At 47.0% G+C, this 25,849-nt stretch overlaps 1 protein-coding gene across 1 annotated transcript in view; it reads left to right on the forward strand.

The window, feature by feature from the left end:
* Positions 1 to 216: 216 nt before the first annotated feature.
* Positions 217 to 25,849, forward strand: part of LOC124020937 (early nodulin-12A-like) — a 33,286-nt gene continuing 7,653 nt past the window's right edge. Inside the window, exon 1 of the mRNA XM_046336248.1 lies at positions 217 to 309. Within this exon, the coding sequence (XP_046192204.1) occupies positions 217 to 309 (93 nt within the window). The remainder of the gene's footprint in view (positions 310 to 25,849) is intronic.

The following is a 25,849-nucleotide window of genomic DNA, read 5'->3' on the forward strand; positions in this document are numbered from 1 at the left end:
ATGCTACTCATCATGCTGCTCATCATACTGCTCATCATACTGCTCATCATGCTGCTCATCATGCTGGTCACCATGCTGCTCATCATGCTGCTCATCATGCTACTCATCATGCTGCTCATCATATTGCTCAGCATGCTGCTCACCATGCTGCTCATCATGCTGCTCATCATACTGCTCATCATACTGCTAATCATGCTGCTCATCATATTGCTCATCATGCTGCTCACCATGCTGCTCACCATGCTGCTCATCATACCCCACTTTGTTGCCAGCAATATTGCCTCAAAGATTGTCCAGTTTCTCATGGCTGTTAGTCTGTTTGACTTGTAGTCAACCAATCAAGTCAGGACTTTTTAGCACGAGCACCATCTTGGCTGATCTTGAAAACTCAATGCTTTGTTCCAGAACCACGCCGAGGCCAAACCCAACCCATGAATCATTGCTTTTCAAACAATTATTCCTGTATTTCTTAAAATGTTATTACATGACGTGCCGGAGATAATTAACTTCTAAATATTATTGGAATAAAGGGAATACTTAGACAGCTGTATTCCACTATGACTTCCTAAAACATACTGTGTCATGTCTAGCCATCCCTCCACTAGGACTTCCTAAAACATACTGTGTCATGTCTAGCCATCCCTCTACTAGGACTTCCTAAAACATACTGTGTCATGTCTAGCCATCCCTCCACTAGGACTTCCTAAAACATACTGTGTCATGTCTAGCCATCCCTCCACTAGGACTTCCTAAAACATACTGTGTCATGTCTAGCCATCCCTCCACGATGACTTCCTAAAACATACTGTGTCATGTCTAGCCATCCCTCTACTAGGACTTCCTAAAACATACTGTGTCATGTCTAGCCATCCCTCCACGACTGACTTCCCTCTACTAGGAAAAACATACTGTGTCATGTCTAGCCATCCCTCTACTAGGACTTCCTAAAACATACTGTGTCATGTCTAGCCATCCCTCTACTAGGACTTCCTAAAACATACTGTGTCATGTCTAGCCATCCCTCTACTAGGACTTCCTAAAACATACTGTGTCATGTCTAGCCATCCCTCTACTAGGACTTCCTAAAACATACTGTGTCATGTCTAGCCATCCCTCTACTAGGACTTCCTAAAACATACTGTGTCATGTCTAGCCATCCCTCTACTAGGACTTCCTAAAACATACTGTGTCATGTCTAGCCATCCCTCTACTAGGACTTCCTAAAACATACTGTGTCATGTCTAGCCATCCCTCTACTAGGACTTCCTAAAACATACTGTGTCATGTCTAGCCATCCCTCTACTAGGACTTCCTAAAACATACTGTGTCATGTCTAGCCATCCCTCCACTAGGACTTCCTAAAACATACTGTGTCATGTCTAGCCATCCCTCTACTAGGACTTCCTAAAACATACTGTGTCATGTCTAGCCATCCCTCTACTAGGACTTCCTAAAACATACTGTGTCATGTCTAGCCATCCCTCTACTAGGACTTCCTAAAACATACTGTGTCATGTCTAGCCATCCCTCTACTAGGACTTCCTAAAACATACTGTGTCATGTCTAGCTTCCTAAAACATACTCATGTCTAGCCATCCCTCTACTAGGACTTCCTAAAACATACTGTGTCATCCCTCTACTAGGACTTCCTAAAACATACCATCCCATCCCTCTACTAGGACTTCCTAAAACATACTGTGTCATGTCTAGCCATCCCTCTACTAGGACTTCCTAAAACATACTGTGTCATGTCTAGCCATCCCTCTACTAGGACTTCCTAAAACATACTGTGTCATGTCTAGCCATCCCTCTACTAGACTTCCTAAAACATACTGTGTCATGTCTAGCCATCCCTCTACTAGGACTTCCTAAAACATACTGTGTCATGTCTAGCCATCCCTCTACTAGGACTTCCTAAAACATACTGTGTCATGTCTAGCCATCCCTCTACTAGGACTTCCTAAAACATACTGTGTCATGTCTAGCCATCCCTCTACTAGGACTTCCTAAAACATACTGTGTCATGTCTAGCCATCCTCTACTAGGACTTCCTAAAACATACTGTGTCATGTCTAGCCATCCCTCTACTGGACTTCCTAAAAACATACTGTGTCATGTCTAGCCATCCCTCCACTAGACTTCCTAAAACATACTGTGTCATGTCTAGCCATCCCTCTACTAGGACTTCATAAAACATACTGTGTCATGTCTAGCCATCCCTCTACTAGGACTTCCTAAAACATACTGTGTCATGTCTAGCCATCCCTCTACTAGGACTTCCTAAAACATACTGTGTCATGTCTAGCCATCCCTCTACTAACATACTGTGTCATGTCTTCCTAAAAAAACATACTGTGTCATGTCTAGCCATCCCTCCACTAGGACTTCCTAAAACATACTGTGTCATGTCTAGCCATCCCTCCACTATGACTTCCTAAAAAAACATACTGTGTCATGTCTAGCCATCCCTCCACTAGACTTCCTAAAACATACTGTGTCATGTCTAGCCATCCCTCCACTATGACTTCCTAAAACATACTGTGTCATGTCTAGCCATCCCTCCACTAGGACTTCCTAAAACATACTGTGTCATGTCTAGCCATCCCTCCACTAGGACTTCCTAAAACATACTGTGTCATGTCTAGCCATCCCTCTACTAGGACTTCCTAAAACATACTGTGTCATGTCTAGCCATCCCTCTACTAGGACTTCCTAAAACATACTGTGTCATGTCTAGCCATCCCTCTACTAGGACTTCCTAAAACATACTGTGTCATGTCTAGCCATCCCTCTACTAGGACTTCCTAAAACATACTGTGTCATGTCTAGCCATCCCTCTACTAGGACTTCCTAAAACATACTGTGTCATGTCTAGCCATCCCTCTACTAGGACTTCCTAAAACATACTGTGTCATGTCTAGCCATCCCTCCACTAGGACTTCCTAAAACATACTGTGTCATGTCTAGCCATCCCTCCACTATGACTTCCTAAAACATACTGTGTCATGTCTAGCCATCCCTCCACTAGGACTTCCTAAAACATACTGTGTCATGTCTAGCCATCCCTCCACTAGGACTTCCTAAAACATACTGTGTCATGTCTAGCCATCCCTCCACTAGGACTTCCTAAAACATACTGTGTCATGTCTAGCCATCCCTCCACTAGGACTTCCTAAAACATACTGTGTCATGTCTAGCCATCCCTCTACTAGGACTTCCTAAAACATACTGTGTCATGTCTAGCCATCCCTCTACTAGGACTTCCTAAAACATACTGTGTCATGTCTAGCCATCCCTCTACTAGGACTTCCTAAAATATACTGTGTCATGTCTAGCCATCCCTCTACTAGGACTTCCTAAAACATACTGTGTCATGTCTAGCCATCCCTCTACTAGGACTTCCTAAAACATACTGTGTCATGTCTAGCCATCCCTCTACTAGGACTTCCTAAAACATACTGTGTCATGTCTAGCCATCCCTCTACTAGGACTTCCTAAAACATACTGTGTCATGTCTAGCCATCCCTCTACTAGGACTTCCTAAAACATACTGTGTCATGTCTAGCCATCCCTCTACTAGGACTTCCTAAAACATACTGTGTCATGTCTAGCCATCCCTCTACTAGGACTTCCTAAAACATACTGTGTCATGTCTAGCCATCCCTCTACTAGGACTTCCTAAAACATACTGTGTCATGTCTAGCCATCCCTCTACTAGGACTTCCTAGGGACAGACAGGGATGTGACATGTGGTTGTCTGTGGTAAAACATACTGTGTCATGTCTAGCCATCCCTCTACTAGGACTTCCTAAAACATACTGTGTCATGTCTAGCCATCCCTCTACTAGGACTTCCTAAAACATACTGTGTCATGTCTAGCCATCCCTCTACTAGGACTTCCTAAAACATACTGTGTCATGTCTAGCCATCCCTCTACTAGGACTTCCTAAAACATACTGTGTCATGTCTAGCCATCCCTCTACTAGTGACTTCCTAAAAACATACTGTGTCATGTCTAGCCATCCCTCCACTATGACTTCCTAAAACATACTGTGTCATGTCTAGCCATCCCTCCACTAGTGACTTCCTAAAAACATACTGTGTCATGTCTAGCCATCCCTCCACTAGGACTTCCTAAAACATACTGTGTCATGTCTAGCCATCCCTCCACTATGACTTCCTAAAACATACTGTGTCATGTCTAGCCATCCCTCCACTAGGACTTCCTAAAACATACTGTGTCATGTCTAGCCATCCCTCTACTAGGACTTCCTAAAACATACTGTGTCATGTCTAGCCATCCCTCTACTAGGACTTCCTAAAACATACTGTGTCATGTCTAGCCATCCCTCTACTAGGACTTCCTAAAACATACTGTGTCATGTCTAGCCATCCCTCTACTAGGACTTCCTAAAACATACTGTGTCATGTCTAGCCATCCCTCTACTAGGACTTCCTAAAACATACTGTGTCATGTCTCCCTCCAGCCATCCCTCTACTAGGACTTCCTAAAACATACTGTGTCATGTCTAGCCATCCCTCTACTAGGACTTTCTAAAACATACTGTGTCATGTCTAGCCATCCCTCTACTAGGACTTCCTAAAACATACTGTGTCATGTCTAGCCATCCCTCCACTAGGACTTCCTAAAACATACTGTGTCATGTCTAGCCATCCCTCCACTAGGACTTCCTAAAACATACTGTGTCATGTCTAGCCATCCCTCTACTAGGACTTCCTAAAACATACTGTGTCATGTCTAGCCATCCCTCTACTAGGACTTCCTAAAACATACTGTGTCATGTCTAGCCATCCCTCTACTAGGACTTCCTAAAACATACTGTGTCATGTCTAGCCATCCCTCTACTAGGACTTCCTAAAACATACTGTGTCATGTCTAGCCATCCCTCTACTAGGACTTCCTAAAACATACTGTGTCATGTCTAGCCATCCCTCTACTAGGACTTCCTAAAACATACTGTGTCATGTCTAGCCATCCCTCCACTAGGACTTCCTAAAACATACTGTGTCATGTCTAGCCATCCCTCTACTAGGACTTCCTAAAACATACTGTGTCATGTCTAGCCATCCCTCCACTAGGACTTCCTAAAACATACTGTGTCATGTCTAGCCATCCCTCTACTAGGACTTCCTAAAACATACTGTGTCATGTCTAGCCATCCCTCCACTAGGACTTCCTAAAACATACTGTGTCATGTCTAGCCATCCCTCTACTAGGACTTCCTAAAACATACTGTGTCATGTCTAGCCATCCCTCCACTAGGACTTCCTAAAACATACTGTGTCATGTCTAGCCATCCCTCTACTATCTGGTTATCATATGGTTCAGACCTGTGTTAAGTTGTGCTCAAATATAATCAAACGTTAGAGTTGTTAAAAGGCTGGTCGACATGAAGAAAGTGTCAACAGACAGGGGTGTGACATGTGGTTATTGTGTGGTAGAGAGGACAGTAGGGACAGACAGGGATGTGATGTGGTTATTGTGTGGTAGAGAGGACAGTAGGGACAGACAGGGATGTGATGTGGTTATTGTGTGGTAGAGAGGACAGTAGGGACAGACAGGGATGTGATGTGGTTATTGTGTGGTAGAGAGGACAGTAGGGACAGACAGGGATGTGATGTGGTTATTGTGTGGTAGAGAGGACAGTAGGGACAGACAGGGATGTGATGTGGTTATTGTGTGGTAGAGAGGACAGTAGGGACAGACAGGGATGTGATGTGGTTATTGTGTGGTAGAGAGGACAGTAGGGACATACAGGGATGTGATGTGGTTATTGTGTGGTAGAGAGGACAGTAGGGACAGACAGGGATGTGATGTGGTTATTGTGTGGTAGAGAGGACAGTAGGGACAGACAGGGATGTGATGTGGTTATTGTGTGGTAGAGAGGACAGTGGGGACAGACAGGGATGTGATGTGGTTATTGTGTGGTAGAGAGGACAGTAGGGACAGACAGGGATGTGACGTGGTTATTGTGTGGTAGAGAGGACAGTAGGGACATACAGGGGTGTGATGTGGTTATTGTGTGGTAGAGAGGACAGTAGGGACAGACAGGGATGTGACGTGGTTATTGTGTGGTAGAGAGGACAGTAGGGACATACAGGGATGTGATGTGGTTATTGTGTGGTAGAGAGGACAGTAGGGACAGACAGGGATGTGATGTGGTTATTGTGTGGTAGAGAGGACAGTAGGGACATACAGGGATGTGATGTGGTTATTGTGTGGTAGAGAGGACAGTAGGGACAGACAGGGATGTGATGTGGTTATTGTGTGGTAGAGAGGACAGTAGGGACAGACAGGGATGTGATGTGGTTATTGTGTGGTAGAGAGGACAGTAGGGACAGACAGGGATGTGATGTGGTTATTGTGTGGTAGAGAGGACAGTAGGGACAGACAGGGATGTGATGTGGTTATTGTGTGGTAGAGAGGACAGTAGGGACAGACAGGGATGTGATGTGGTTATTGTGTGGTAGAGAGGACAGTAGGGACATACAGGGATGTGATGTGGTTATTGTGTGGTAGAGAGGGCAGTAGGGACAGACAGGGGTGTGCCATGTGGTTATTGTGTGGTAGAGAGGACAGTAGGGACAGACAGGGGTGAGCCATGTGGTTATTGTGTGGTAGAGAGGACAGTAGGGACATACAGGGATGTGATGTGGTTATTGTGTGGTAGAGAGGACAGTAGGGACAGACAGGGATGTGATGTGGTTATTGTGTGGTAGAGAGGACAGTAGGGACAGACAGGGATGTGATGTGGTTATTGTGTGGTAGAGAGGACAGTAGGGACAGACAGGGGTGTGCCATGTGGTTATTGTGTGGTAGAGAGGACAGTAGGGACAGACAGGGATGTGATGTGGTTATTGTGTGGTAGAGAGGACAGTAGGGACAGACAGGGATGTGATGTGGTTATTGTGTGGTAGAGAGGACAGTAGGGACAGACAGGGATGTGATGTGGTTATTGTGTGGTTATTGTGTGGTAGAGAGGACAGTAGGGACAGACAGGGATGTGATGTGGTTATTGTGTGGTAGAGAGGACAGTAGGGACAGACAGGGATGTGATGTGGTTATTGTGTGGTAGAGAGGACAGTAGGGACAGACAGGGATGTGATGTGGTTATTGTGTGGTAGAGAGGACAGTAGGGACAGACAGGGATGTGATGTGGTTATTGTGTGGTAGAGAGGACAGTAGGGACAGACAGGGATGTGATGTGGTTATTGTGTGGTAGAGAGGACAGTAGGGACAGACAGGGGTGTGACATGTGGTTATTGTGTGGTAGAGAGGACAGTAGGGACAGACAGGGGTGTGATGTGGTTATTGTGTGGTAGAGAGGACAGTAGGGACAGACAGGGATGTGATGTGGTTATTGTGTGGTAGAGAGGACAGTAGGGACAGACAGGGGTGTGATGTGGTTACTGTGTGGTAGAGAGGACAGTAGGGACAGACAGGGATGTGATGTGGTTATTGTGTGGTAGAGAGGACAGTAGGGACAGACAGGGATGTGACATGTGGTTATTGTGTGGTAGAGAGGACAGTAGGGACAGACAGGGATGTGATGTGGTTATTGTGTGGTAGAGAGGACAGTAGGGACAGACAGGGATGTGATGTGGTTATTGTGTGGTAGAGAGGACAGTAGGGACAGACAGGGATGTGATGTGGTTATTGTGTGGTAGAGAGGACAGTAGGGACAGACAGGGATGTGATGTGGTTATTGTGTGGTAGAGAGGACAGTAGGGACAGACAGGGATGTGATGTGGTTATTGTGTGGTAGAGAGGACAGTAGGGACAGACAGGGGTGTGATGTGGTTATTGTGTGGTAGAGAGGACCTCAGGGACAGACAGGGATGTAGGGACAGACAGACAGGGATGTGATGTGGTTATTGTGTGGTAGAGAGGACAGTAGGGACAGACAGGGATGTGATGTGGTTATTGTGTGGTAGAGAGGACAGTAGGGACAGACAGGGATGTGATGTGGTTATTGTGTGGTAGAGAGGACAGTAGGGACAGACAGGGATGTGATGTGGTTATTGTGTGGTAGAGAGGACAGTAGGGACAGACAGGGATGTGATGTGGTTATTGTGTGGTAGAGAGGACAGTAGGGACAGACAGGGATGTGATGTGGTTATTGTGTGGTAGAGAGGACAGTAGGGACAGACAGGGATGTGATGTGGTTATTGTGTGGTAGAGAGGACAGTAGGGACAGACAGGGATGTGATGTGGTTATTGTGTGGTAGAGAGGACAGTAGGGACAGACAGGGGTGTGATGTGGTTATTGTGTGGTTATTGTAGAGAGGACAGTAGGGACAGACAGGGATGTGATGTGGTTATTGTGTGGTAGAGAGGACAGTAGGGACAGACAGGGATGTGATGTGGTTATTGTGTGGTAGAGAGGACAGTAGGGACAGACAGGGATGTGATGTGGTTATTGTGTGGTAGAGAGGACAGTAGGGACAGACAGGGATGTGATGTGGTTATTGTGTGGTAGAGAGGACAGTAGGGACAGACAGGGATGTGATGTGGTTATTGTGTGGTAGAGAGGACAGTAGGGACAGACAGGGATGTGATGTGGTTATTGTGTGGTAGAGAGGACAGTAGGGACAGACAGGGATGTGATGTGGTTATTGTGTGGTAGAGAGGACAGTAGGGACAGACAGGGATGTGATGTGGTTATTGTGTGGTAGAGAGGACAGTAGGGACAGACAGGGATGTGATGTGGTTATTGTGTGGTAGAGAGGACAGTAGGGACAGACAGGGATGTGATGTGGTTATTGTGTGGTAGAGAGGACAGTAGGGACAGACAGGGATGTGATGTGGTTATTGTGTGGTAGAGAGGACAGTAGGGACAGACAGGGATGTGATGTGGTTATTGTGTGGTAGAGAGGACAGACAGGGATGTGAGGGACAGACAGGGATGTGATGTGGTTATTGTGTGGTAGAGAGGACAGTAGGGACAGACAGGGATGTGATGTGGTTATTGTGTGGTAGAGAGGACAGTAGGGACAGACAGGGATGTGATGTGGTTATTGTGTGGTAGAGAGGACAGTAGGGACAGACAGGGATGTGATGTGGTTATTGTGTGGTAGAGAGGACAGTAGGGACAGACAGGGATGTGATGTGGTTATTGTGTGGTAGAGAGGACAGTAGGGACAGACAGGGATGTGATGTGGTTATTGTGTGGTAGAGAGGACAGTAGGGACAGACAGGGATGTGATGTGGTTATTGTGTGGTAGAGAGGACAGTAGGGACAGACAGGGATGTGATGTGGTTATTGTGTGGTAGAGAGGACAGTAGGGACAGACAGGGATGTGATGTGGTTATTGTGTGGTAGAGAGGACAGTAGGGACAGACAGGGATGTGATGTGGTTATTGTGTGGTAGAGAGGACAGTAGGGACAGACAGGGATGTGATGTGGTTATTGTGTGGTAGAGAGGACAGTAGGGACAGACAGGGATGTGATGTGGTTATTGTGTGGTAGAGAGGACAGTAGGGACAGACAGGGATGTGATGTGGTTATTGTGTGGTAGAGAGGACAGTAGGGACAGACAGGGATGTGATGTGGTTATTGTGTGGTAGAGAGGACAGTAGGGACAGACAGGGATGTGATGTGGTTATTGTGTGGTAGAGAGGACAGTAGGGACAGACAGGGATGTGATGTGGTTATTGTGTGGTAGAGAGGACAGTAGGGACAGACAGGGATGTGATGTGGTTATTGTGTGGTAGAGAGGACAGTAGGGACAGACAGGGATGTGATGTGGTTATTGTGTGGTAGAGAGGACAGTAGGGACAGACAGGGGTGTGATGTGGTTATTGTGTGGTAGAGAGGACAGTAGGGACAGACAGGGATGTGATGTGGTTATTGTGTGGTAGAGAGGACAGTAGGGACAGACAGGGATGTGATGTGGTTATTGTGTGGTAGAGAGGACAGTAGGGACAGACAGGGATGTGATGTGGTTATTGTGTGGTAGAGAGGACAGTAGGGACAGACAGGGATGTGATGTGGTTATTGTGTGGTAGAGAGGACAGTAGGGACAGACAGGGATGTGATGTGGTTATTGTGTGGTAGAGAGGACAGTAGGGACAGACAGGGATGTGATGTGGTTATTGTGTGGTAGAGAGGACAGTAGGGACAGACAGGGATGTGATGTGGTTATTGTGTGGTAGAGAGGACAGTAGGGACAGACAGGGATGTGATGTGGTTATTGTGTGGTAGAGAGGACAGTAGGGACAGACAGGGATGTGATGTGGTTATTGTGTGGTAGAGAGGACAGTAGGGACAGACAGGGATGTGATGTGGTTATTGTGTGGTAGAGAGGACAGTAGGGACAGACAGGGATGTGATGTGGTTATTGTGTGGTAGAGAGGACAGTAGGGACAGACAGGGATGTGATGTGGTTAGGGACAGACAGGGATGTGATGTGGTTATTGTGTGGTAGAGAGGACAGTAGGGACAGACAGGGATGTGATGTGGTTATTGTGTGGTAGAGAGGACAGTAGGGACAGACAGGGATGTGATGTGGTTATTGTGTGGTAGAGAGGACAGTAGGGACAGACAGGGATGTGATGTGGTTATTGTGTGGTAGAGAGGACAGTAGGGACAGACAGGGATGTGATGTGGTTATTGTGTGGTAGAGAGGACAGTAGGGACAGACAGGGATGTGATGTGGTTATTGTGTGGTAGAGAGGACAGTAGGGACAGACAGGGATGTGATGTGGTTATTGTGTGGTAGAGAGGACAGTAGGGACAGACAGGGATGTGATGTGGTTATTGTGTGGTAGAGAGGACAGTAGGGACAGACAGGGATGTGATGTGGTTATTGTGTGGGAGAGGACAGTAGGGACAGACAGGGATGTGATGTGGTTATTGTGTGGTAGAGAGGACAGTAGGGACAGACAGGGATGTGATGTGGTTATTGTGTGGTAGAGAGGACAGTAGGGACAGACAGGGATGTGATGTGGTTATTGTGTGGTAGAGAGGACAGTAGGGACAGACAGGGATGTGATGTGGTTATTGTGTGGTAGAGAGGACAGTAGGGACAGACAGGGATGTGATGTGGTTATTGTGTGGTAGAGAGGACAGTGTGGTTATTGTGTGGTAGAGAGGACAGTAGGGACAGACAGGGATGTGATGTGGTTATTGTGTGGTAGAGAGGACAGTAGGGACAGACAGGGATGTGATGTGGTTATTGTGTGGTAGAGAGGACAGTAGGGACAGACAGGGATGTGATGTGGTTAGAGAGGACAGTAGGGACAGACAGGGATGTGATGTGTGGTAGAGAGGACAGTAGGGACAGACAGGGATGTGATGTGGTTATTGTGTGGTAGAGAGGACAGTAGGGACAGACAGGGATGTGATGTGGTTATTGTGTGGTAGAGAGGACAGTAGGGACAGACAGGGATGTGATGTGGTTATTGTGTGGTAGACAGACAGGACAGTTGTGTGGTAGGGACAGACAGGGATGTGATGTGGTTATTGTGTGGTAGAGAGGACAGTAGGGACAGACAGGGATGTGATGTGGTTATTGTGTGGTAGAGAGGACAGTAGGGACAGACAGGGATGTGATGTGGTTATTGTGTGGTAGAGAGGACAGTAGGGACAGACAGGGATGTGATGTGGTTATTGTGTGGTAGAGAGGACAGTAGGGACAGACAGGGATGTGATGTGGTTATTGTGTGGTAGAGAGACAGTAGGGACAGACAGGGATGTGAGGGACAGACAGGGATGTGATGTGGTTATTGTGTGGTAGAGAGGACAGTAGGGACAGACAGGGATGTGATGTGGTTATTGTGTGGTAGAGAGGACAGTAGGGACAGACAGGGATGTGATGTGGTTATTGTGTGGTAGAGAGGACAGTAGGGACAGACAGGGATGTGATGTGGTTATTGTGTGGTAGAGAGGACAGTAGGGACAGACAGGGATGTGATGTGGTTATTGTGTGGTAGAGAGGACAGTGGGGACAGACAGGGATGTGATGTGGTTATTGTGTGGTAGAGAGGACAGTAGGGACAGACAGGGATGTGATGTGGTTATTGTGTGGTAGAGAGGACAGTAGGGACAGACAGGGGTGTGATGTGGTTATTGTGTGGTAGAGAGGACAGTAGGGACAGACAGGGATGTGATGTGGTTATTGTGTGGTAGAGAGGACAGTAGGGACAGACAGGGATGTGATGTGGTTATTGTGTGGTAGAGAGGACAGTAGGGACAGACAGGGATGTGATGTGGTTATTGTGTGGTAGAGAGGACAGTAGGGACAGACAGGGATGTGATGTGGTTATTGTGTGGTAGAGAGGACAGTAGGGACAGACAGGGATGTGATGTGGTTATTGTGTGGTAGAGAGGACAGTAGGGACAGACAGGGATGTGATGTGGTTATTGTGTGGTAGAGAGGACAGTAGGGACAGACAGGGATGTGATGTGGTTATTGTGTGGTAGAGAGGACAGTAGGGACAGACAGGGATGTGATGTGGTTATTGTGTGGTAGAGAGGACAGTAGGGACAGACAGGGATGTGATGTGGTTATTGTGTGGTAGAGAGGACAGTAGGGACAGACAGGGATGTGATGTGGTTATTGTGTGGTAGAGAGGACAGTAGGGACAGACAGGGATGTGATGTGGTTATTGTGTGGTAGAGAGGACAGTAGGGACAGACAGGGATGTGATGTGGTTATTGTGTGGTAGAGAGGACAGTAGGGACAGACAGGGATGTGATGTGGTTATTGTGTGGTAGAGAGGACAGTAGGGACAGACAGGGATGTGATGTGGTTATTGTGTGGTAGAGAGGACAGTAGGGACAGACAGGGATGTGATGTGGTTATTGTGTGGTAGAGAGGACAGTAGGGACAGACAGGGATGTGATGTGGTTATTGTGTGGTAGAGAGGACAGTAGGGACAGACAGGGATGTGATGTGGTTATTGTGTGGTAGAGAGGACAGTAGGGACAGACAGGGATGTGATGTGGTTATTGTGTGGTAGAGAGGACAGTAGGGACAGACAGGGATGTGATGTGGTTATTGTGTGGTAGAGAGGACAGTAGGGACAGACAGGGATGTGATGTGGTTATTGTGTGGTAGAGAGGACAGTAGGGACAGACAGGGATGTGATGTGGTTATTGTGTGGTAGAGAGGACAGTAGGGACAGACAGGGATGTGATGTGGTTATTGTGTGGTAGAGAGGACAGTAGGGACAGACAGGGATGTGATGTGGTTATTGTGTGGTAGAGAGGACAGTAGGGACAGACAGGGATGTGATGTGGTTATTGTGTGGTAGAGAGGACAGTAGGGACAGACAGGGGTGTGATGTGGTTATTGTGTGGTAGAGAGGACAGTAGGGACAGACAGGGATGTGATGTGGTTATTGTGTGGTAGAGAGGACAGTAGGGACAGACAGGGATGTGATGTGGTTATTGTGTGGTAGAGAGGACAGTAGGGACAGACAGGGATGTGATGTGGTTATTGTGTGGTAGAGAGGACAGTAGGGACAGACAGGGATGTGATGTGGTTATTGTGTGGTAGAGAGGACAGTAGGGACAGACAGGGATGTGATGTGGTTATTGTGTGGTAGAGAGGACAGTAGGGACAGACAGGGATGTGATGTGGTTATTGTGTGGTAGAGAGGACAGTAGGGACAGACAGGGATGTGATGTGGTTATTGTGTGGTAGAGAGGACAGTAGGGACAGACAGGGATGTGATGTGGTTATTGTGTGGTAGAGAGGACAGTAGGGACAGACAGGGATGTGATGGGTTATTGTGTGAGAGAGGACAGTAGGGACAGACAGGGATGTGATTGGTTATTGTGTGGTAGAGAGGACAGTAGGGACAGACAGGGATGTGATGTGGTTATTGTGTGGTAGAGAGGACCTCAGGGACAGACAGGGATGTGATGTGGTTATTGTGTGGTAGAGAGGACAGTAGGGACAGACAGGGATGTGATGTGGTTATTGTGTGGTAGAGAGGACAGTAGGGACAGACAGGGATGTGATGTGGTTATTGTGTGGTAGAGAGGACAGTAGGGACAGACAGGGATGTGATGTGGTTATTGTGTGGTAGAGAGGACAGTAGGGACAGACAGGGATGTGATGTGGTTATTGTGTGGTAGAGAGGACAGTAGGGACAGACAGGGATGTGATGTGGTTATTGTGTGGTAGAGAGGACAGTAGGGACAGACAGGGATGTGATGTGGTTATTGTGTGGTAGAGAGGACAGTAGGGACAGACAGGGATGTGATGTGGTTATTGTGTGGTAGAGAGGACAGTAGGGACAGACAGGGATGTGATGTGGTTATTGTGTGGTAGAGAGGACAGTAGGGACAGACAGGGATGTGATGTGGTTATTGTGTGGTAGAGAGGACAGTAGGGACAGACAGGGATGTGATGTGGTTATTGTGTGGTAGAGAGGACAGTAGGGACAGACAGGGATGTGATGTGGTTATTGTGTGGTAGAGAGGACAGTAGGGACAGACAGGGATGTGATGTGGTTATTGTGTGGTAGAGAGGACAGTAGGGACAGACAGGGGTGTGATGTGGTTATTGTGTGGTAGAGAGGACAGTAGGGACAGACAGGGATGTGATGTGGTTATTGTGTGGTAGAGAGGACAGTAGGGACAGACAGGGATGTGGCATGTGATGTGGTTATTGTGTGGTAGAGAGGACAGTAGGGACAGACAGGGATGTGGTTATTGTGTGGTAGAGAGGACAGTAGGGACAGACAGGGATGTGGTTATTGTGTGGTAGAGAGGACAGTAGGGACAGACAGGGATGTGATGTGGTTATTGTGTGGTAGAGAGGACAGTAGGGACAGACAGGGATGTGATGTGGTTACTGTGTGGTAGAGAGGACAGTGGGGACAGACAGGGATGTGATGTGGTTATTGTGTGGTAGAGAGGACAGTAGGGACAGACAGGGATGTGATGTGGTTATTGTGTGGTAGAGAGGACAGTAGGGACAGACAGGGATGTGGTTATTGTGTGGTAGAGAGGACAGTGGGGACAGACAGGGATGTGATGTGGTTATTGTGTGGTAGAGAGGACAGTAGGGACAGACAGGGATGTGATGTGGTTATTGTGTGGTAGAGAGGACAGTGGGGACAGACAGGGATGTGATGTGGTTATTGTGTGGTAGAGAGGGCCTCAGGCTCAGTCCAACCCCCTCTGCCTGTCACTCTGTTACCATGCAGCTGTTGGCTGTCTGCCCTCATCACCAGGAGGAACACAAACCTCCCAACACTGTCTGTTGACCTTTCACTGTTGAACAGAACAACTCTCTCTCTGTCTGTCTGTCTGTCTGTCTGTCTGTCTGTCTGTCTGTCTGTCTGTCTGTCTGTCTGTCTGTCTGTCTGTCTGTCTGTCTGTCTGTCTGTCTGTCTGTCTGTCTGTCTGTCTCTCTCTCTCTCTCTCTCTCTCTCTCTCTCTCTCTCTCTCTCTCTCTCTCTCTCTCTCTCTCTCTCTCTCTCTCTCTCTCTCACACACCAACGCTTTCTTTCACTGAGACAGGAATACTGCGGGAAAGTCCCCTCGAAGTTCAACCACTACTAGAAAGTGTTTTTTTGTACTGTACTGTAGGTGTGTTCTACCCTGTACCTCTACACCCTCTCCTCTACCCTGTACCTCTACACCCTCTCCTCTACCCTGTACCTCTACACCCTCTCCTCTACCCTGTACCTCTACACCCTCTCCTCTACCCTGTACCTCTACACCCTCTCCTCTACCCTGTACCTCTACACCCTGTACCTCTACACCCTCTCCTCTACCCTGTACCTCTACACCCTCTCCTCTACCCTGTACCTTTACACCCTCTCCTCTACCCTGTACCTCTACACCCTCTCCTCTACCCTGTACCTCTACACCCTGTACCTCTACACCCTCTCCTCTACCCTGTACCTCTACACCCTGTACCTCTACACCCTCTCCTCGACCCTGTACCTCTACACCCTCTCCTCTACCCTGTACCTCTACACCCTGTACCTCTACACCCTCTCCTCTACCCTGTACCTCTACACCCTCTCCTCTACCCTGTACCTCTACACCCTCTCCCCTACCCTGTACCTCTACACCCTCTCCTCTACCCTGTACCTCTACACCCTGTACCTCTACACCCTCTCCTCTACACTGTACCTCTACGCCCTCTCCTCTACCCTGTACCTCTACACCCTCTCCTCTACCTTGTACCTCTACACCCTCTCCCCTACCCTGTACCTCTACACCCGCTCCTCTACCCTGTACCTCTACACCCTGTACCTCTACACCCTCTCCTCTACCCTGTACCTCTACACCCTCTCCATTACCCTGTACCTCTACACCCTCTCCCCTACCCTGTACCTCTACACCCTCTCCCCTACTCTGTACCTCTACACCCTCTCCTCTACCCTGTACCTCTACACCCTCTCCTCTACCCTGTACCTCTACACCCTCTCCTCTACCCAGCTCTTACTCAATCCTGTCTGTCTAGTACACCCTCTCTCCTACGCAGCTCTTACTCAATCCTGTCTGTCTGGTACACCCTCTCTCCTACGCAGCTCTTACTCAATCCTGTCTGTCTAGTACACCCTCTCTCCTACCCAGCTCTTACTCAGTCCTGTCTGTCTCTCTACTACACCCTCTCCTCTACCCTGTACCTCTACACCCTCTCCTCTACCCTGTACCTCTACACCCTCTCCTCTACCCAGCTCTTACTCAATCCTGTCTGTCTAGTACACCCTCTCTCCTACGCAGCTCTTACTCAATCCTGTCTGTCTGGTACACCCTCTCTCCTACGCAGCTCTTACTCAATCCTGTCTGTCTGGTACACCCTCTCTCCTACGCAGCTCTTACTCAATCCTGTCTGTCTGGTACACCCTCTCTCCTACCCAGCTCTTACTCAGTCCTGTCTGTCTCTCTACTACACCCTCTCTCCTACGCAGCTCTTACTCAGTCCTGTCTGTCTGTCTAGTACACCCTCTCTCCTACGCAGCTCTTACTCAAGCCTGTCTGTCTAGTACACCCTCTCTCCTACCCAGCTCTTACTCAGTCATGTCTGTCTGGTACACCCTCTCTCCTACCCAGCTCTTACTCAGTCCTGTCTGTCTGGTACACCCTCTCTCCAACCCAGCTCTTATTCAGTCCTGTCTGTCTGTCTACTACACCCTCTCTCCTACGCAGCTCTTACTCAGTCCTGTCTGTCTGTCTAGTACACCCTCTCTCCTACGCAGCTCTTACTCAATCCTGTCTGTCTAGTACACCCTCTCTCCTACCCAGCTCTTACTCAGTCCTGTCTGTCTGGTACACCCTCTCTCCAACCCAGCTCTTATTCAGTCCTGTCTGTCTGGTACACCCTCTCTCCTACCCAGCTCTTACTCAGTCCTGTCTGTCTCTCTACTACACCCTCTCTCCTACCCAGCTCTTACTCAGTCCTGCCTGTCTCTCTACTACACCCTCTCTCCTACCCAGCTCTTACTCAGTCCTGCCTGCCTGTCAGCCATCTGGCTTGGTCTCCTCAGGCTGGCTGGCTGGGCCAGTAATTACCCACAGCTGGACGTGAAAACAAAGGCAAAGCAACACGCCCTGCAAGGCCTGGTGACGGAGGGCTAATTGATAGAGACAGGCCACAGTGGTTCACCATTCACTTAGGTTGAGTCCCAAATTGCACCCTATTCCCTAGTGCAATAATACATTTGACCAGGGCTCATAGGGCTCTGGACAAAAGCAGTGCACTGTATGGGGAGTAGGGTGCCATTTGGGATTCAGCCTTACTGCTGTCCAGTCATTTTGCTTCCAGGACTGTGACATAACTTCCCCAATGGCAACATCAGTATAATCCCACCTTTTTTCACTTTTCTTCCAGACGTCAAAATGTTTCACCTTTCTTCCTGAGGTCAAAGTGTGGTGGAAGAGAACTGGCAGCAGCAGAGATGCTGGATGACTTTAACGTCATTATCTTGGAGTTCAAGACATTGAAAATGCGTCCGCAAAGCGTATTCCTAAACTTCAACGGTCCACAAAAGGTCCTGGTAAGGAAGGCCTTGCGTTTGGCTGATATGAGGAAAATAAATGGCGTATAATGTGACAGAATGTTCTGGAAAACAAGTGATAAACCCTCACTACATTTGTGTGGTCGTCTCTCTTCATCTCCGATTCATTGTTGAGACGGTTAATGATGCAAACCTCTTTCAGGTGATAGTTCTGTCATTCCATTACTACTGTTCTGTAGAACGATCCTTCCTCAGGGGGGTAAACGGTTTTATACTAGGGAAGACATGCCTGTTTGGTGTGAAAATCAGTGCTTTCATTGGCCCTGAACGCTGAACAACCCCACAACTGCTATACCCTCCCTCTGAACAACTGGAATCTGACAAAACCTTTACACTGATTTACATTGTCCATTCTCCAGAATGTCTTTTTCAATTTGGAACCTATCAAGACACGAAGTGGAAACCGTTACTCAGTGAGTCCTCAACATTAATTGCTTGCAGCTGAGATTCCAGCAGCTCTGGGAAGGCCAGAAGAAGGGAGGAGGGGAGAGACTGAGGTCACGTCCCTAATGACACCCTATCCCCTATATAGTGTACTACATTTGACCAGGGAATAGGGTGCCATTAGGGACACAGCTGAGAAGAGAGGAGGGGGAACTGTAGGAGGAACAAGTGCAGTTGATTCCATTGCGACTGACTGAATTCCTCCTCGGTGGGGGGTGATGCCATGTTGAGGTTTAATTGTCCCAGGAAACAGGCTCTCAGCTCTCTCAACCAGACAGGAAATGAAGTGGCAGACAGACACAGACCGGCTTGTGTTTCCCTCCTCTCCCCTCTTCAGCCTTCAGCTGGACCTTGTTATCCCGGAGACACCGGGCCTCGTGATTATGTTCCCATAGAGTGAACAGTAAACAACCCTGCAACATGTTTAACTTAAACTAACTTCTTGTGAAGGCTGCTGTGGGGTCTTGAGTTTCACACACACACACACGCACGCACGCACGCACGCACGCACGCACGCACGCACGCACGCACGCACGCACACACACACACACACACACACACACACACACACACACACACACACACACACACACACACACACACACACACACACACACACACACACACACACACATGTGCACACACACAGGCACGCACACACACATACCGACATGCGCACACACACACAAACACACACTTTTTTGCCCCTCTCAAAGGGTAGTGATAGATGGTCCCATGTTGGGAACGGTCCTGTGTAGTGAAAGACAGATTAAAGAGTCACTTCATTTAATTTAGTTAGCCTTAACTAATATTTAGTCAATCTTTCTGTGTTAGGAAAACATTCACTGCCTCAATAACCAAAGAGTGCTTCAGGACTCTTAACAGTTAAACATCATATATTTAGGTCCTTCTGGTTTTACCTTATATGGGCAATGTGGGACTGGTACATACATCGTTTGACTTTTAAATAACAGTATATATAGCTGTTGTTGTTTGAATCGCAGATTGTGCCTTTCTCCTGTCTGAGAGAGAGAAAGAAAGATACATCCCCCAGTTTGGTCGAGCCATGAATCCTTCACAACGAGAGGTAAAATACGAGTGCTCAGAGATTGCCCTGATAAAGGATACGCTATAGCTTTGTGTCAGGAATGTTCAGATTTATCTAGGGTCTGAGTTTGCCCTCCATATCCCATGAATTATGAATCATGCTGGTTTGATAATGGCTTAACCAGTGGCAGCAGGAGAGAGATACTTCATAGGGGATAGATGTAGGTATGTATGGCTGGGAGAGAGATACTTCATAGGGGATAGATGTAGGTATGTATGGCTGGGAGAGAGATACTTCATAGGGGATAGATGTAGGTATGTATGGCTGGGAGAGAGATACTTCATAGTGGATAGATGTAGGTATGTATGGCTGGGAGAGAGATACTTCATAGTGGATAGATGTAGGTATGTATGGCTGGGAGAGAGATACTTCATAGGGGATAGATGTAGGTATGTATGGCTGGGAGAGAGATACTTCATAGTGGATAGATGTAGGTATGTATGGCTGGGAGAGAGATACTTCATAGGGGATAGATGTAGGTATGTATGACTGGGAGAGAGATACTTCATAGGGGATAGATGTAGGTATGTATGGCTGGGAGAGAGATACTTCATAGGGGATAGATGTAGGTATGTATGGCTGGGAGAGAGATACTTCATAGGGGATAGATGTAGGTATGTATGGCTGGGAGAGAGATACTTCATAGGGGATAGATGTAGGTATGTATGGCTGGGAGAGAGATGGGATAGATGTAGGTATGTATGGCTGGGAGAGAGATACTTCATAGGGGATAGATGTAGGTATGTATGGCTGGGAGAGAGATACTTCATAGTGGATAGATGTAGGTATGTATGGCTGGGAGAGAGATACTTCATAGGGGATAGATGTAGGTATGTATGGCTGGGAGAGAGATACTTCATAGGGGATAGATGTAGGTATGTATGGCTGGGAGAGAGATACTTCATAGGGGATAGATGTAGGTATGTATGGCTGGGAGAGAGATACTTCATAGGGGATAGATGTAGGTATGTATGGCTGGGAGAGAGATACTTCATAGGGGATAGATGTAGGTATGTATGGCTGGGAGAGATACTTCATAGGGGATAGATGTAGGTATGTATGGCTGGGAGAGAGATACTTCATAGGGGATAGATGTAGGTATGTATGGCTGGGAGAGAGATACTGGGGATAGATGTAGGTATGTATGGCTGGGAGAGAGATACTTCATAGGGGATAGATGTAGGTATGTATGGCTGGGAGAGAGATACTTCATAGGGATAGATGTAGGTATGTATGGCTGGGAGAGAGAGATACTTCATAGTGGATAGATGTAGGTATGTATGGCTGGGAGAGAGATACTTCATAGTGGATAGATGTAGGTATATATGGCTGGGAGAGAGATACTTCATAGGGGATAGATGTAGGTATGTATGGCTGGGAGAGAGATACTTCATAGTGGATAGATGTAGGTATGTATGGCTGGGAGAGAGATACTTCATAGGGGATAGATGTAGGTATGTATGGCTGGGAGAGAGATACTTCATAGGGGATAGATGTAGGTATGTATGGCTGGGAGAGAGATACTTCATAGGGGATAGATGTAGGTATGTATGGCTGGGAGAGAGAGATACTTCATAGTGGATAGATGTAGGTATGTATGGCTGGGAGAGAGATACTTCATAGTGGATAGATGTAGGTATATATGGCTGGGAGAGAGATACTTCATAGGGGATAGATGTAGGTATGTATGGCTGGGAGAGAGATACTTCATAGTGGATAGATGTAGGTATGTATGGCTGGGAGAGAGATACTTCATAGGGGATAGATGTAGGTATGTATGGCTGGGAGAGAGATACTTCATAGTGGATAGATGTAGGTATGTATGGCTGGGAGAGAGATACTATAGGGGATAGATGTAGGTATGTATGAGAGATACTTCATAGGGGATAGATGTAGGTATGTATGGCTGGGAGAGAGATACTTCATAGGGGATAGATGTAGGTATGTATGGCTGGGAGAGAGATACTTCATAGGGGATAGATGTAGGTATGTATGGCTGGGAGAGAGATACTTCATAGGGGATAGATACTTCATAGGGGATAGATGTAGGTATGTATGGCTGGGAGAGAGATACTTCATAGGGGATAGATGTAGGTATGTATGGCTGGGAGAGAGATACTTCATAGGGGATAGATGTAGGTATGTATGGCTGGGAGAGAGATACTTCATAGGGGATAGATGTAGGTATGTATGGCTGGGAGAGAGATACTTCATAGGGGATAGATGTAGGTATGTATGGCTGGGAGAGAGATACTTCATAGGGATAGATGAGGTATGTATGGCTGGGAGAGAGATACTTCATAGGGGATAGATGTAGGTATGTATGGCTGGGAGAGAGATACTTCATAGGGGATAGATGTAGGTATGTATGGCTGGGAGAGAGATACTTCATAGGGGATAGATGTAGGTATGTATGGCTGGGAGAGAGAGATACTTCATAGTGGATAGATGTAGGTATGTATGGCTGGGAGAGAGATACTTCATAGTGGATAGATGTAGGTATATATGGCTGGGAGAGAGATACTTCATAGGGGATAGATGTAGGTATGTATGGCTGGGAGAGAGATACTTCATAGGGGATAGATGTAGGTATGTATGGCTGGGAGAGAGATACTTCATAGGGGATAGATGTAGGTATGTATGGCTGGGAGAGAGATACTTCATAGGGGATAGATGTAGGTATGTATGGCTGGGAGAGAGATACTTCATAGTGGATAGATGTAGGTATGTATGGCTGCGGGAGTGAGGCAGCGTGAGAGGGAGACAGGACGAGGGAGATAGAGAGTGTGTTCTGCCCAAGGTGAGAAGACTGCATTTGGAGCAACAAGCTCTCACAGTCTCACTGCAAAATTAGACGTTTATCCACGTTTCTCCAAACTTCAAATTTCTAAGTTGCTCTAAATGTCAAATTTAGAATGTTAGGGGTTCAGGTTTGGGATAGGGTTCAAACATAAAGTTTAGGCACTCATTTCCAAATGGTTAAGGTACGGGTTAAGGTTTGGGATAGGTTTAAAATCATATTTTTTATGAATGACTAAAAAGTAATGGGTTTACATCCATCCGCCACCCCTCTCCACGACGCCCTAGCAAAACACAAGCCTACTTGATGGTAATAGTGCTCAATGTTGCCCCTAGTGGCCAGTTCGGAAGGCATTTCAAGTGGTCCTCAATATCACGTGGATAGATGTCCAATTTTGAAGTTACTCTTAAGCGATCTGCCTAGTTCGTTGCATGTTTCCTTGATGTTATTGTGCACCTTGGTCAGTTTACCTTTGATGGTCAGCCAAATGGCTTACTGCAGGGGTGTCAAACTCACTCCTAGTGAATTTGGTTTCCCCTTTCAATTAAGACCTAGACAACCATGTGAGGGGAGTTCCTAACTACTCAGTGACCTTAATTCATCAATTAAGTACAAGGGAGGAGCGAACCCCCCCCCCCGACACCTGGCCCTCTGTGGAGTGAGTTTGAGATGTGGCTTACCATATCACTTGGAAAAATAGAAAAATATGCACATACAATTTATCAGGTGCAGGACAGAAGAACGTCTCAAAGACGAAAGGAATGTCTTCAACTCTGGTTCCTACGGTAATTTAAACAGATGCACAATAAAGACAAAGTTTCGATCATGACCTGACGAAGATCCAACTGAGATCAGAACGTCTGATTAAATCACCATGGGAGCACACCAGAGTATTTTATGACTGTATCACTGTGTATAACCCACCAGCTCTATGTTCTGTCTTACCAATAGAGTGTATAACCCACCAGCTCTATGTTCTGTCTTACCAATAGAGTGTATAACCGACCAGCTCTATGTTCTGTCTTACCAATAGAGTGTATAACCGACCAGCTCTATGTTCTGTCTTACCAATAGAGTGTATAACCCACCAGCTCTATGTTCTGTCTTACCAATAGAGTGTATAACCCACCAGCTCTATGTTCTGTCTTACCAATAGAGTGTATAACCCACCAGCTCTATGTTCTGTCTTACCAATAGAGTGTATAACCCACCAGCTCTATGTTCTTAATGTCGTCGTTCATCCACAACTTGGTGAAGCAAAACATATTGCAGTTTTTAATGTCCCGTTGGTAGTATATACGTGCTTTCAGTTCGTTCTATTTAATTTCTAGCGATGGAACGTTAGCTAGCAGAACTGAGGGCAAAGGCAGACTAGCCACTCGTCGCCTGGTCCTCACAAAGCACCCTGAACTTTTGTCTCGGTATCGACGTTTCCTTCTTCAGTGAATCACGGGGATTGGGGCCTGGTCGGGTGTCAACAGTTTATCCCTCGCTTTTGACTGATTGAAGACAAACTATTTGTCCAGTTTGAGGTGAGAAATCCCAGTTCTGATGTCAAGAAGCTCTTTTCGGTCGTAAATCAAATCAAATCAAATCAAATTTTATTTGTCACATACACATGGTTAGCAGATGTTAATGCGAGTGTAGCGAAATGCTTGTGCTTCTAGTTCCGACAATGCAGTGATAACCAACAAGTAATCTAACTAACAATTCCAAAACTACTGTCTTATACACAGTGTAAGGGGATAAGGAACATGTACATAAGGATATATGAATGAGTGATGGTACAGAGCAGCATACAGTAGATGGTATCGAGTACAGTATATACATATGAGATGAGTGTGTAGACAAAGTAAATAAAGTGGCATAGTTAGAATGGCTAGTGATACATGTATTACATAAGGATGCAGTCGATTATGTAGAGTACAGTATATACATATGCATATGAGATGAATAATTATTATACATTATATAAGGTAGCATTGTTTAAAGTGGCTAGTGATATATTTACATCATTTCCCATCAATTATGTACAAAACTAGTTACGAGCAATGCGAAAAAAAAATAAAAAATAGAATGGTTGGTGAGGGCCGATAAGCCGGCAGGCCTACCCTCCGGCGCCATCAGAAACTGAGATAGGTGGAGTCCGGTCTGTATATCGATGCCCTTTTCAGCGATCAGTGAGGATTTTTCAACAACCGGGTGTTTTTCTCCTCCTCCCTCATCTCTAAATGATCTCTCTGACAGAAATCAACGCTCCAAAGTGCCAGCGCCACAAAAACAAGAAGCCAATTATGGAACGTGTGTGTGTCCTTCTAACGAAGAACGTGTGTGTGTCCTTCTAACGAAGAACGTGTGTGTGTCCTTCTAACGAAGAATGTGTGTGGGTCCTTCTAACGAAGAATGTGTGTGTGTCCTTCTAACGAAGAATGTGTGTGTGTTGTAACGGAGAATGTGTGTGTGTTGTAACGAAGAATGTGTGTGTGTTGTAACGGAGAATGTGTGTGTGTTGTAACGAGGCCACTGGGACCGGAGAGTGAACGGATTACTATTACACCCAGAGAGCTGATGTCATGTTTGTCATTTATTATCATGTCTTGTCCCTGTGCTCCCCATGCTATTCGTTTCCCTCTGCTGGTCTTATTTGGTTCTTTCCCTCCTTCTATCCCTCTCTCTCCCCCTCCCTCTCTCACTCTCTCGCTCTCTCTTCTCTCTATCGTTCCGTTCCTGCTCCCAGCTGTTCCTATTCCCCTAATCATCATTTAGTCTTCCCACACCTGTTCCCGATCCTTTCCCCTGATTAGAGTCCCTATTTATTCCTTTGTGATCCGTTCCTGTCCCGTCGGTTCCTTGTATTGTATTCACCATGCTGTGATTGCGTTTCGCCCTGTCCTGTCGTGTTTTTGCCGTGATTGTGTATCGCCCTGTCCTGTCGTGTTTTTTGCCTTCATCAGATGCTGCGTGTGAGCAGGTGTCTCTGTCGACTACGGCCTGCGCCTACCCGAGCGACCTGCAGTCTGTGGCCGCTTCTCCAGTTGTTTCCCCTCTACAAGTCTAGAGGATTTCTGTTATTCCGTTTTGGACTTAAATAAACTCTGTTTCTGTTAAGTCGCTTTTGGGTCCTCTTTCACCTGCATGACAGAAGGAACCGACCAAGGAATGGACCCAGCGACTACAGACGCTCGTTACACTGCCGTCAGGATCCAAGGAGCCATGCTCGGCAGACACGAGCAGGAATTGTCTGCTGCTCGCCATGCCGTGGAGAACCTGGCCGCTCAGGTTTCCGACCTCTCTGGACAGTTCCAGAGTCTACGTCTCGTGCCACCTGTTACTTCCTGGCCTGCCGAGCCTCCAGAACCTAGGGTTAATAACCCACCTTGCTACTCCGGGCAGCCCACTGAGTGTCGCTCCTTTCTCACGCAGTGTGAGATTGTGTTCTCTCTCCAACCCAACACATACTCTAGAGAGAGAGCTCGGGTTGCTT

The sequence above is a fragment of the Oncorhynchus gorbuscha genome, unplaced genomic scaffold (assembly GCF_021184085.1).
Source record: "Oncorhynchus gorbuscha isolate QuinsamMale2020 ecotype Even-year unplaced genomic scaffold, OgorEven_v1.0 Un_scaffold_999, whole genome shotgun sequence".
Lineage (NCBI taxonomy): Eukaryota > Metazoa > Chordata > Actinopteri > Salmoniformes > Salmonidae > Oncorhynchus > Oncorhynchus gorbuscha.